This window comes from Salvelinus sp. IW2-2015, linkage group LG2 (assembly GCF_002910315.2).
Source record: "Salvelinus sp. IW2-2015 linkage group LG2, ASM291031v2, whole genome shotgun sequence".
NCBI classification, from domain to species: Eukaryota; Metazoa; Chordata; class Actinopteri; order Salmoniformes; family Salmonidae; genus Salvelinus; species Salvelinus sp. IW2-2015.
Genome location: NC_036839.1, coordinates 28,684,306 through 28,698,408, shown reverse-complemented (window position 1 = coordinate 28,698,408; position 14,103 = coordinate 28,684,306). Strand labels below are relative to the sequence as shown.

Below are 14,103 nucleotides of genomic sequence, written 5' to 3'. Positions count from 1 at the left end.
GAAGCCTATTGTTTAAATTATTTTAGAATATACAGTACCAGTCAAAAGTTTGGACACATCTACTCATTCAAGAATTTCTTTATTTTTACTATTTTCTACATTGTAGAATAATAGTGAAGACATCAAAACTAAATTTCGTTCCTTCTTAATGCGTTGAGACAATCAGTTGTGTTCTGACAAGTAGGGGTGGTATACAGAAGATAGCCCTATTTGGTAAAAGACCAAGTCCATATTATGGCAAGAACAGCTCAAATACGCAAAGAGAAACGACAGTCCATCATTACTTTAAGACATGAAGGTCAGTCAATACGGAAAATTTCAATAACTTTATGATGAACTGTCTCTCATGAGGACCGACACAGGAAAGGAAGATCCAGAGTTACCTCTGCTGCAGAGGATAAGTTCATTAGAGTTACCCGCCTCAGAAATTACAGCCAAAAAATGCTCACAGTTCAAGTAACAGACACCAACATCAACTGTTCAGAGGAGACTGTGTGAAATCAGGCCTTCATGGTAGAATTGTTGCAAAGAAATCACTACTAAAGGACACCAACAGAAGAACAGACTTGCTTGGGCCAAGAAACATGAGCAATGGACATTAGACCGGTGGAATAGTCAAAATTTGAGATTTTTGTTCCAACCTCCGTGTCTTTGTGAGACGCAGAGTAGGTGAATGGATGATCTCCACATGTGTGTAGTTCCCACGTGAAGCATGGAGGATGAGGTGTGATGGTGCTTTGCTTGACACTGTCAGTGATTTATTTAGAATTCAAGGCACACTTAACCAGCATGGCTACCACAGCATTCTGCAGCGATACGCCATCCCATATGCTTTGCGCTTAATGGGACTATCCAGGCTGTGTAAGGGCTATATGACCAAGGAGTAGAGTGATGGAGTGCGCATGAGATGACCTGGCCTCCACAATCACCCGACCTCAACCCAATTGAGATGTTTGGATGAGTTGGACCGCAGAGTGAAGGAAAAGCTGCCAACAAGTGCTCAGCATATATGGGAACTCCTTCAAGACTGTTGGAAAAGCATTCCGAGTGAAGCTGGTTGAGAGAATGTCAAGTGTGTGCAAAGCTGTCATCAAGGCAAAGGGTGGCTACTTTGAAGAATCATAAATATATTTTTGATTTGTTTAACTTTTTTGGTTACTACATGATCCATATGTTGTATTTAATAGTTTTTATATCTTCACTATTAATCTACAATGTAGAAAATTGTAAAAATAAAGACAAAACCCTTGAATTTGTAGGTGTGTCCAAACTTTTGACTGGTACTGTACATACAATGCATCATCCAAATTGCATGATTGCCAATGCCTACCATACTGTAAATGGCTAAAGGAAAATGTAAATATAAAAAAATCTAAAACACCAAATTAGGCCTACCTTATCATAAATAATCCATCATTAATGTAAATCGTGAATCCTAATTCTTCCCGTTTTACAGGTGAAACGGCCATGCTGCATGCATGCCAACCAACCATTTGATCCCAACCAGCTACCCAGCCGAACTAATCACATTTTAGAGCAGATGGAGTTAAACACAGCTCCGCATGAGAAGAAATTCAACATTTCAGCCAATCATCCTAAATTGTCATAAGAAATTACATGGTGTTTTGGTATAACAGTAGCCTGACATTATGCTAGCATATTCGTGTGTTATGTAGATGACTAATTCATCATTAAGTGATCTTGCTAGACAGCACCATTCTGAGAAGTGCTGCACTCCATCAGCACTACAACCCTGATCATAACGGCTGGATGACTTCGGAGATTCATTTAACCACAGCTCTATGAATATAGGTGGCGCATTAAGTTCAGTATATATATTCTTTTACACCATTGTGTAACAGTTCAACTTTAGTCCATCCCCTCGCCCCGACCCGGGCGCGAACCAGGGACCCTCTGCACACATCAACAACAGTCACCCACGAAGCATCGTTACCCATCGCTCCACAAAATCCGCGGCCCTTGCAGAGCAAGGGGAACCACTACTTCAAGGTCTCAAAGCGAGTGACGTCACCGATTGAAACGCTATTAGCGCGCACCACTGCTAACTAGTTAGCCATTTCACATCGGTTACAATTGCAGCAGCGCAAAATATTCGGGGCTGACCAAAAATCGTAGCCAGGTCCCGGTGACGTCCATGAGGACCATCAATCTGGGTTTAAACAAAATAAGTAATCAACATTGTCATAGGAATTACGAGACACATTGTACTGAGTAAAAAAATCTGTGTTCCATTGGTATCTTTGCAACACAGGGATATGACACACTTGCATTGCATCTACAATAGACGGGTTTGCTGACAACGCCATGAAAACTATGCGCACGTGTCAATGGGGCTGAAGGCCGTGTGTTGTTATGGTTCTGTATGGACAGATAGCTAGCTAGCAACAATCACAAGAAACGGCCATGTGGTGAATCATAAGGGGCTCGTTTGATCTTGTTCTTGATACCATGTCTTGTTTTGAGATGTTCTGACTGATGTCATGTCTATGCTAATATGGCTAAAATGTGCTAGCCTGCGAACCACCTRACCAACAACTGTAACGATGTATTTGAGACAAGTGCTCATTCTGCAACTTTATGTTTTCAACATGTTATCAACAATCTAAGCCAACCCCGTCTGTTKTGCCCCATAGTGGCGCAAGTGTCTGTTTTGTTGCTAAACAACCTACCCATCTCTACAACTTGTATTATACACACATTTAAAAAAGTACAGAGTTACCCACCAGAGGGCAGACGTCATCCATTTAGTTAACTTCAGCTCCATGTATTTTGGGTTATAGTGATTCCCTGAAGAGCACATCCCTGAGGCTCCATGTTCTAATATATCATGGTCAGTAGGAAAATAAATATACTGAGTCGTTATATTAGGTTTTATCTAATAAAACATGTATAAGTTCCTGAGGAAAGCGGCCCTTTGTTTTAGATGGGTCACTCAATTATAATGGATTGTCACGGGTCCATGTGTTCTAAGTAGCAATTTTCTTAGAAATAATAGATAAATTAAACCATTCGATCACTATCCTCAAAATGCTCCCTAAATATCTGCTCTCTTCTTCCCTGACATCGCTAATCTAAAACCTGTGCTACAATTAGTTGACGGTCGACAAAACTGGCCAGGATATACCCGTGTCTTTTTTGTCTAAAAGGCCAATATGGAAAATTCCATCAGAGTACACTACAGTAGTATTTAAATACTTTGTATAAGACAACAAAATGTTAGTGAATATWTGAGAGATGGTGATTATGCCAGTTAACTAATTTTACTGATCAACAACAGAACATATGGTTTTGTAACGTAATAAAGTGATTGATCATATTAGTGGATATCCACGTTGGAAAGTTTGGTAACACCTTACATCAATCTGAAAAGTATTATGACTTGTTATAAGCATGTATGAGCCTTTATAATGTCTTATAAAGGTGTATAACATGCAGGCCAGACTCACCACTGCCAGCTCTAGAGGGGCTGCAAGTTCCAGGTAGAGCTTCATCCTCATTACTCTGGACCTGAGAGGATAGATAAACATTTTACTTTTTACTTACTTAATCCTCTTCATTCCTACAGTATGTGGAACATAAGGCTTCCACAGTTACTTCTATTGTGTGGTGAAACAAAGCCAAACAGAAAAACACTTGGGGCAACTTCTACACTGACACACTTCTGATGCATACAGCCCCCTCCCTCCAGTTACTGTAACTATTACCCCATTCTGCTAGATCTGGAGAGAGAGGAGGGACAAACTGCAGATGGAGTCACAATAATAACTTGGTCTCCAGGGTCCTCCATATGCTCTCTCTTACTGTTCTTACTTATTTATAGACGCAAGTTCGTGACCTTAGCTTTTCACAATATCTGCTAGGACAGCTAAAACCAGGGTTTTAAAAAAACAGCCCAGTGTGAGAACCAGGAGATGAAGATAAGAAGAAAACTGTATATTGAACTGGGAAGGCAGTATAGCAAAACTCAGTCAAGAATTGAACCCCTCTCCATAACTCTGTTTCTACGGACGGTCCTACCTCCATCTCAAACTGGAGGGAGTAGTGCAACAGTACAACTAAGCCAAGATTTGAACCCCCCTCAACCCGTGTGTGAGTATGGTCCTCCTACCTCTTCCATCTCAAAGGAATCCTTGGCCTGCGTGTGGTGGTGGGCGATGTGAAGGTTGGGCATCAGGCTGTAGTTAGGTTCCTCGCCTGGGGTTGATCGGATGGCCCTCTGGCCYATCTGATGGATTTCCTGGTGCTTTTTCTCCAGGTCAGCCTCGCTGCACAGGCTCAGGTCACCCTCCTGGGCCTCCTCAGGGACAACACTGACAGTGAACGAGATGTGATTTTCTCTACTTCCTGTCAACGCCAGGCCATTTCCATTTAGCTTGGGACTGTCTCCATTCACTCCAGGGTGGTGTCCGTTGATGCTCAGCGGGGCTTCAGTGCTGCCTCTAGAGTGGCTGTCCTCAGTCAACATAGCCAGAGAAGTAGATTCCTTCTTCATGAAGGCCTTCTGCTTGAGCTCCCCCTTGTGGTCGGAGTCAGTAGTGATGGTGCTGTCCCCTGTACCTGGACTCAATTGGTCTGCTTGTTTCCCTGTGGTAGTAGACAGGGCTGTKGGGCTATGAGAGACTTCCTCTGCTGCCCCACCGAAAAGGTTATGCTTGGTGATGGTCTTCTTTAGGATCTTGGCTGCGTTCAGGGCTGAGTTGTTCCTCTTCAGAGGAGAAGGAGTGACGATGGTAAGGGGTTCCCCATCCAGGCTGCAGATCTTTTGGACGGGCTGGCCCGACACCTGGGAGTAGAGATGGAATAATTCGTTGGCCACTGTGGTCAGGACCGCGATCTGACGGAAACGACCTTTAGGGGGAAAGAAAGAGAGAGGAAACTGGAATTAAAATACAACTTTTAGTTTAGGGGAAGAAAGAGGGAGTAAACTTGATAAACTAAGAATCAAAATAGAAACAATGAGCTCCYGAGTTCTTTGACCCAAGGCTCTAGCTAGCTAGTCTCCAGAAAGCCTGTTTATATTTGTCTCTCTTAGCAGCAGATTCAGCCCTCATGGGTGCAGTTCATTTGGAGGATGATGAAAGCGAAAGCTGCATCATAACAATAAAATCAGCTTTACAGGCACAGAAAGGCACAGGCTGTCACAGCTCACAGGGCAACCATAATTCCAATGATCAGTATGCTGTACATAAAATCAACACGGTTATGAAACAGAAACAGCAAGACCTTCAGTTAGTGGTGGGGCTGCTGCAAATCAACAACAACTCAAAAGGAATACAAAACCTCTCACAAACTTAACTGGGACCAGTGAAACTTCAAAAGGGATTTATAAGAGAGTCTCATCTCTCCCTTTAAACTGCTAATCTAGACCAGATCAAGATAAAACTGACTCGAGAGCTGCTACAACACAGCATTTCTTACTGGGCCTCGGTCCAGCAGTTTACAGACAACAGGCCATGTTCCACACACACCTCTCGCTGTCCTTTCCTGTTCTTCTCTGGCTGGCCAGCCATTGTGTCCCTTCCTGTTCCTCTCTGGCTGGCCAGCCATTGTGTCCCTTCCTGTTCTTCTTGGTGGCAGCCATGTTCCTTCCGTTTTCTTGGCTGCAGCCATTGTGTCCCTTCCTTCTTCTCCTGCTGTCGCCATTTTGATCCCTCCTTCTTCTCTGCTGGCCACCATGTCCTTCCTTTCTTCTCTGCTGGCCATCATTGTCCGTCCCTTCTGTCTCTCTGCTGCATCCTTGTTTCCTTCCTTGCTCTCTTGCTTGCCAGACCATTGTGTTCCCCTTCCTGCTTCTTTGGCTGTCCAACCATTGTTCCCTTCCTGTTCTTCTTACTGGCTGGCCAGCCATTGTGTCCTTCGTTCTTCTCTCTTCCGGCGCATTTTTCCCTCCTGTTCCTCTTGGCTGGCCAGCCGTTGCTCGTCCTTCCTGTTCTTCTCTGGCGCCAGCCATTGTGTCCCTTCCTGTTCCTCCTCTGGCTGCCAGCCATTCTGTCCCTTCCTTCTTCTCTGCTGCCAGCCATTGTGTCCCTTCCTGTTCTCTCTGGCTGGCAGCCATGTTGTCCCTCCTGTCTTCTTGGCTCGCCAGCCATTTGTGTCCCTTCCTGTTCCTCTTTGGCTGCCAGCCATTGTCTCCTCCCTGTTCTTTCTCTGGTTGGCAGCCATTGTGTCCTTCCTGTCTCTCTTGGCTGGCCAGCCATTGTCGTCCTTCCTGTTCTTTCTCGCTGGCAGCCATTGTGTCCCTTCCTGTTCTTCTCCTGGCCAGCCATTTGTTCCCTTCCTGTTTCTTCTCTGGCTGAGCCAGCTTGTTCGCCTTCCTCCTCTCTGGCTGCCACCATTGTGTCCCTTCCTGTTCTTCTCTGGCTGGCCAGCGCATTGTGTCCCCTTCCTGGTCCTCTCTGGCTGGCCAGCCATTGTGGTGTGTCATCCATTACACACCTACAAAGACTACACTCTTAACATCCCCTACCCACACCACCACACATACCTACATCCTAACCACAGGCACCTCCCCACCCTAATCCACCCCGCACCACAATCTACCACAAATCCACCATCCCATACTCCTAACCACCACCATCTCCCTACCCCACCCACGCCACATCCTACCCCCCACCACCCATTCCACCCACCACCACTATCCTACCCTAAGCCACCCACCACACTGCCCCTACGCACCTACTCTCGGACATCCCGCCCTACCCCACCACATCCTACCCTAACCAGCCACCAACATCCTACCCCTACCCCACCACATCCGATCCCAACCACCACCATCATCCTACCCCTACACCACACTCACCACTCCTACCCCAACCACCACCACATTCCTACCCTAACCACACCCATCCCTACCCCACCACCATATACTACCCCTAACACCACCATCCTGCCCCACACATCCTACCCTACCACCACCACATCCTACCACCACACCACATCCTACCACCACCACTTCCTACCCTAACACCACCACTCCACCACCACACATCCGTACCCTAACGGCGACATCTACCCCTACCCCACATTCTACCCCACCACCATATACCTCCCCTACCCCAACACCACATCCTACCCCGCCACCATATCCTACCCCTAACCACCACATCCTACCCCTAACCACCACATCCTACCCCTAACCACCACATCCTACCCCTAACCACCACATACTACCCCTAACCACCACATCCTAACCCCAACCCCCCACCAGCACCCCACTCCAACCACAACCCTACCACCATTTTGCATTACACCACCTATCCCACTGCTACTCTGCACTCCAGGTGACACTCAGAACCACAACTCATTATTTTCATCACTACCTGTACGTCTGCATGTATGTACATGCCAGCAAATGGCTGTATGTCTGCACCATTTTATGACAGCGAACAGTGATACGATCAGTGTTTCCAGGCCATACAGTGTTTTCACAGCTCAAAGGAAGAGGGTGGGATGGAAAAAAGAGAGTGCGAAACCAAGGGAAAGAGAGCGAGATAGAGAGAGAGAGAGCCAATGCATGAACAAGAGAGCAATAGAAAGACAAAGCAAGACAGTTGGAGGCAAACTGAGAGAGTGTTAACATACTTGTCAGGGCATAGTTGGGTTTTTCCATCTCTGTGCGTTGTAGCTGTGCTTCCAGGTAGACCTTGAGATCGATGCCCTTAGCACAAGAGGGGCTGTTAAAGAAGCGCAAGGGGATCTTTGAGGCGATATCCAGCTCCTCCCGGCCAAACCCCAGGTTATACAGGATCTCTTCTGGATCCTCTTCATATAGGTCCAACAACTCAGACACACTGGAGACAAAGTGAATGCATGAATGCATAGAAAATACACTGTTGAAATAATGCAGTGCTGAACCATCAATGAAACAATGAAAAGTCTGAGATAAAATAGAGATACTTCCAAACTTCTTGGATAACTAACTTCAGAAACAGTATTTTATTAAACTTGATATAAATGTACCAGCTTTTAGCTCTTTCTTGGGACCTGAAATGTTCTGGTTACCATACTAATAATGAAGTGCTGTAATATATGAATGAACCAGAGCACTCTAAACCTTATTTGGCTGGCTTCAGTTCAAACCCAGAAGGGCAGAAACCAACCACAGAGCTTGGCTGAGGCTCAGGGCCTGCCCATCTGAGTGTCTACTACTCACCTGGATACACTGGTGCTGCTCTTCCCTGAGCCTATTGAGTTCATACTCCTGTTCTGTAGGAACTGGCTCCTCTTGTCCTTTGCACATATCCCATAGCTGGGGAGCAGAGTGAGCAAGTATTCACACCACAGCTACAGAGAGTAAGACTACTGCTGGGACTGAACTGAGGGGGTGAGGGGCTGTCTCTTATACACATCTAGATGTGTATAAGAGACAGCAGCTACAGAGAGTAAGACTACTGCTGGGACTGAACTGAGGGGGTGAGGGGTGGCCAATAGCAGAAGCGGGGGGGGGGGGGGGGGGTCTTACCTGGGTGTCTCTGCTTTGGCACTGTTGGGCTGAAGGTGGTTGGCTGCAGGGAGTAGAAAGAAAGAAATGAATACAGGAGCTTTGCACACTGCTCTGTGCTTTGGTAAGCTTGCTCTGTATAAAATAATTGCTGATTCACAAATTTCTCTTCAAAGTTCATCTGTCATAATTAACTTGTTACACTGTAGAAAATACTGATATAGAAAAAACTAACATTTCTACTTCTGTAAAACATACAATCAAGGTGACTGCTGTCAAGCATTTGTGATCAAGGACAACAGATATGAAACATCACAGAATGGTTTGTTTTTGCAGTGATTCCAAGTCAACCATTTCTAAAAATATGAAGCCTTCCCTTTCACACATATAACATAAGCAAAAGAGGCCACTGTCGAAATGAGAATCCCCAGAACCAAATCCTCGTCTTTGAGACAAAGAGGAACATAATGACGGAATGATGGTTTGGAAACAGACAGTAAAGAGGGTCCTCCTGAAGTCTGGACTAGCCTCATCTGTCAGGAAAAAAAAGTMAGGAAAAAAAAATCCTGCTCCGAGTCTGATGGCTTCTTCCAGGCCGCCTTAGTGACGCAAAGAAAACGTGGATGCCTGACTGTCTCAACCAGGGCCTGGGTTCAAATACTATTCTAAATATTATACCATTTTAAATTCCTTATCTGAGCTTAATTGAGCTTTCTTGGCGTGATCGATCAATAGAATAGTCCCAAAACAGTAAACTCCCATCTGGCAGTCCAGCAGGTTAGAGCAAACACAAAGTATTTCAAACACTTTGAATAGTATTTGAACCCAGGTCCTGGTTGAGACAAAGACAGGAGAGTACACGATGTCAGTTGTCTGCCTGGAACTGAACAAACACAAATCAGCCTAACTGGTTCTTTAACCTCAAAAAGCAGAATAATCATCAAAGCATGTGATTCCATTGAATTACTCTTAATTCTCTTGTGTGTGTGAGCATTAACAGTAGCAATACATGGTGATGTTTCTCTATATGCATCCATCTAYCCACATCATTGCCACTCCTTGATGGAGTGGATTGGAGCCAGAAGGGTGAAGGGCCCTCATACAGGTGTCTGTTGAGACTTGTACCTTCTAGATCCGCTAGGCCGGAGATTGAGTAAGATTGACTAATCATGGGGCGTTATGACATGGACACAATGGAACACTGATCTCAGGTTTGACTAGGGCCCCTTGCTTTGCTTCAATGTATGGGTATGTCCCAAATAACACCCTAATACCCAAATTGGCTCTCGTCAAAAGTAGTGCACTTTATAGGGAACAGGGTGCCATTTGGGACACAGACTGAGACAAGTCAGAGCAGACCTTAACAGGAGCCAACCTTAGCACAACACACTAGCTACCACCCACCGTTTCTGGTCTGCACAAACACAATAGTAATGTGTGGAGTGCAACCATGCGTACAAAATCTGACTGACCCCATCTCTCAAAGAGACCAACATACAGTAGCACATCAGAGAGCATGCATCACTACAGCTGTTGAGCTGAGTGGAAGAATGAGAAACATGTAGTTTAGTCACAGCTTTGACAGAACCAACCATGCACTACCAACAATAAACCTCAAAGCCATTCCATACAGGTCTGATGGGAAACTAAGCAACAACAAAAAAACATCCCTTTTTCAGGACCCTTTCTTTCAAAGATCATTCGTAAAAATCCAAATAACTTCACAGATCTTCATTGTAAAAGGTTTAAACACTGTTTCCCATGCTTGTTCAATGAACCATGAACAATTAAGGAACATGCACCTGTGGAATGGTCGTTAAGACAATAACAGCTTACAGACGGTAGGCAATTAAGGTCACAATTATGAAAACTTAGGACACAAAGAGACCTTTCTACTGACTCTGAAAAGCACCAAAAAAGAAAGACGCCCAGGGTCCCTGCTCATCTGCGTGAACGTGCCTTAGGCATGCTGCAAGGAGGCATGAGGACTGCAGATGTGGTGAGGGCAATAAATTGCAATGTCCGTACTGTGAGACGCCTAAGACAGCGCTACAGGGAGACAGGACGGACAGCTGATCACCTCGCAGTGGCAGACCATGTGTAACAACACCTGCACAGCATCGGTACATCCGAACATCACACTTACGGGACAGGTACAGGATGGCAACAACAACTGCTGAGTTACACCAGGAACGCACAATCCCTCCATCAGTGCTCAGACTTTCCGCCATATGCTGAGAGAGGCTGGACTGAGGGCTTGTAGGTCTGTTGTAAGGCAGGTCCTCACCAGACATCACCGGCAACAACTTGCCTATAGACACAAACCCACCGTCGCTGGACCCGACAGGACTGGCAAAAGGTGCTCTTCACTGACGAGTCGCAGTTGTGTCTCACCAGGGGTGAGGTCGGATTCGCATTTATCGTTGAAAGGAATGAGCATTACACCGAGGCCTTATAACTGGAGCGGGATCGATTTGGAGGTGGAGGGTCCGTCAGAGTCTGGGGCGGTGTGTCACAGCATCATCGGACTGAGCTTGTTGTCATTGCAAGGCAATCTCAACTCAACGCTGTGCGTTACAGGGAAGACATCCTCCTCCCTCATGTGGTACCCTTTCTGCAGGCTCATCCTGACATGACCCTCCAGCATGACAATGCCACCAGCCATACTGCTCGTTCTGTGCGTGATTTCCAGCAAGACCGGAATGTCAGTGTTCTGCCATGGCAGCGAAGAGCCCGGATCTCATCCTATTGAGCACGTCTGGGACCTGTTGGATCGGAGGGTGAGGGCTAGTGCCATTCCCCCCAGAAATGTCCGGGAACTTGCAGGTGCCTTGGTGGAAGAGTTGGGTAACATCTCACAGCAAGAACTGGCAAATCTGGTGCAGTCCATGAGGAGGAGATGCACTGCAGTACTTAATGCAGCTGGTGGCCACACCAGATACTGACTGTTACTTTTGATTTTGACCCCCCCTTCGTTCAGGGACTCATTATTCCATTTCTGTTAGTCACGTCCGTGGAACTTGTTCAGTTTATGTCTCAGTTGTTGAATCTTATGTTCATACATATATTTACACATGTTAAGTTTGCTGAAAATAAACGCAGTTGACAGTGAGAGGACATTTATTGTTTTCCTGAGTTTATGAAGGACTCTATTTAGCAAGTATGCAAGTAACTACCCTCTTTGATATTATTGACATTTCAAAATAACGAATACCAAAACACACTTCCTATGAACAACCTGGGCAAAATCATTTAAAATACTTTAGTTGGCCTTAATTGAGCTCACCTGGTGCAATGCAACCAACATGTAAAGTGTTGGTCCCATTTTTTTGGAGCTGAAATAAAAGATCCCAGAAATGTTCCATATGCACAAAAATAGTATTTCTCTAAAATGTTGTGCACAAATTGGTTTATATCCATGTTAGTGAGCATTTCTCCTTTGTCAAGATAATCCATCCACCTGACAGGTGTGGCATATCAATAAGCTGTTTAAACAGCATGACAGCTTGTGCTGGGGACAATAAAAGGCCTCTCTAAATTGTGCAGTTTTGCCACAAATGTCTCAAGTTTTGAGGGAGCATGCAATTGTCCAACAGAGCTGTTGCCAGAGAATGTAATGTTAATTTCTCTGCCATAAGCCTCCAATGTCATTTTAGAGAATTTGGCAGTGCGTCCAACCGGCCTCACATTCACAGACCACGTGTAACCAGGCCAGCCCAGGACCTCCACATCCGGCTTCTTCACCTGAGGAATCRTCTGCGACCAGCCTCCCGAACAGCTGATGAAACKGAGGAGTATTTCTGTCTGTAATAAAGTCCCTTTGTGGGGAAAAACACATTCTGATTGGGTGGGCCTATGCCCTCCCAGGCCCACAAATGGCTGCGCTCCTGCTCAGTAATGTGAAATCCATAGATTTCGGCCTACTTTATTTATTTCAATATACTGATTTCCTTATATGAACTGTAACTAAAATTGTTAAAATTGTTGTATGGTTCTCATCGACGGGGCTGTAGTGGAGCAGGTTGAGAGCTTCAAGTTCCTTGGTGTCCACATCACCAACAAACTAGAATGGTCCAAACACACCAAGACAGTCGTGAAGAGGGCACGACAAAGCCTATTCTCCCTCAAGAAACTAAAAAGATTTGGCATGGGTCCTCAGATCCTCAAAAGGTTCTACAGCTGCAACATCAAGAGCATCCTGACTGGTTGCATCACTGCCTGGTATGGCAACTGCTCGGCCTCCGACCGCAAGGCACTACAGAGGGTAGAGCGTACGGCCCAGTACATCACTGGGGCCAAGCTGCCTGCCATCCAGGACCTCTACACCAGGCGGTGTCAGATGAAAGCCCTAAAAATTGTCAAAGACCCCAGCCACCCCAGTCATAGACTGTTCTGTCTACTACCGCATGGCAARCGGTACCAGAGTGCCAAGTCTAGGACAAAAAGGCTTCAACAGTTTTTACCCCCAAGCCATAAGACTCCTGAACAGGTAATCAAATGGCTACCCGGACTATTTGCATTGTGTGTCCCCCCCAATCCCTCTTTTACGCTACTGCTACTCTCTGATGATCATATATGCATAGTCACGTTAACCATATTTACATGTACATACTACCTTAAATCAGCCCGACTAAATCAGCCCGACAGTGCCTGTTATAGCCTCGCTACTGATATTTTTCACTGTCTTTTTACTGTTGTTTTTATTTCTTTAATTACCTATTGTTCACCTAATACCTTTTTTGCACTGTTGTTTTGAGCATGTAAGTAAGCATTTCACTGTATKGTCTACACCTGTTGTATTCAACGCACGTGACAAACACACTTTGACTTGATGTTGCATTTAGATTTTTGTTCAGCATATTTTGTTCAGTATATTTTTGTTCAGTATAATTGTAGCAAAGGCACAAAGACATCTGGCACTCCAGGCTGGCTAAAGCAAATGCAACAAATATTTGAACGATTTAGAATACCATCTAAACCCAGGTCTGCAAGTGAAACACAACAGGACCTTTGCTATTGTCTTACAGTATGGCATGTGTCACGTCGCAAATAAGAATTTGTTCTTAACTGACTTCCCTAGTTAAATAAAATAAAATGGGCCTTGAGAAGAGGGAGTGTTTTAGACCGGCTAGTAGAGACTAGCTACAGAGCMGTGCCAGAGGACATTAAAGTAAATGTATGTTCCTATCTAGATCTGCAGATAAATCCCTTACATTATTTATCCTCCTCTCTTCCTCTCCTCCACCAACAGGTAGGTCACTCAGAGGGAGAACTGAGATAGATACAGTCGGAAGTTTACATACACCTTAGCCAAATACATTTAAACTCAGTTTTTCACAAATCCTGACATTTAATCCGAGTAAAAATTCCCTGTCTTAGGTCAGTTAAGATCACCACTTCAATTTAAGAATGTGAAATGTCAGAATAATAGTAGAGAGAATGATTTATTTCAGCTTTTATTTCTATCATCACATTCCCAGTGGGTCAGAAGTTTACATACACTCAATTAGTATTTGGTAGCATTGCCTTTAAATTGTTTAACTTGGGTCAAATGTTTCAGGTAGCCTTCCAAACTTCCCACAATAAGTTGGGTGAATTTTGGCCCATTCCTCCTAACAGAGCTGGTGTAACTGAGTCAGGTT

The 14,103-nt window shown here is 45.0% G+C and overlaps 1 protein-coding gene across 1 annotated transcript in view; it reads right to left on the bottom strand.

Annotated features, from left to right (window-relative positions):
• LOC111971403 (protein ITPRID2) overlaps positions 1 to 14,103 on the bottom strand; it is a 44,917-nt gene that overhangs the window by 15,045 nt on the left and 15,769 nt on the right. The window contains exons 6-10 of the mRNA XM_070446293.1: positions 8,483 to 8,525; positions 8,174 to 8,269; positions 7,603 to 7,811; positions 4,130 to 4,869; positions 3,468 to 3,528 (exon numbers count right to left, since the gene is read on the bottom strand). Of these exons, the coding sequence (XP_070302394.1) occupies positions 3,468 to 3,528; positions 4,130 to 4,869; positions 7,603 to 7,811; positions 8,174 to 8,269; positions 8,483 to 8,525 (1,149 nt within the window). The remainder of the gene's footprint in view (positions 1 to 3,467; positions 3,529 to 4,129; positions 4,870 to 7,602; positions 7,812 to 8,173; positions 8,270 to 8,482; positions 8,526 to 14,103) is intronic.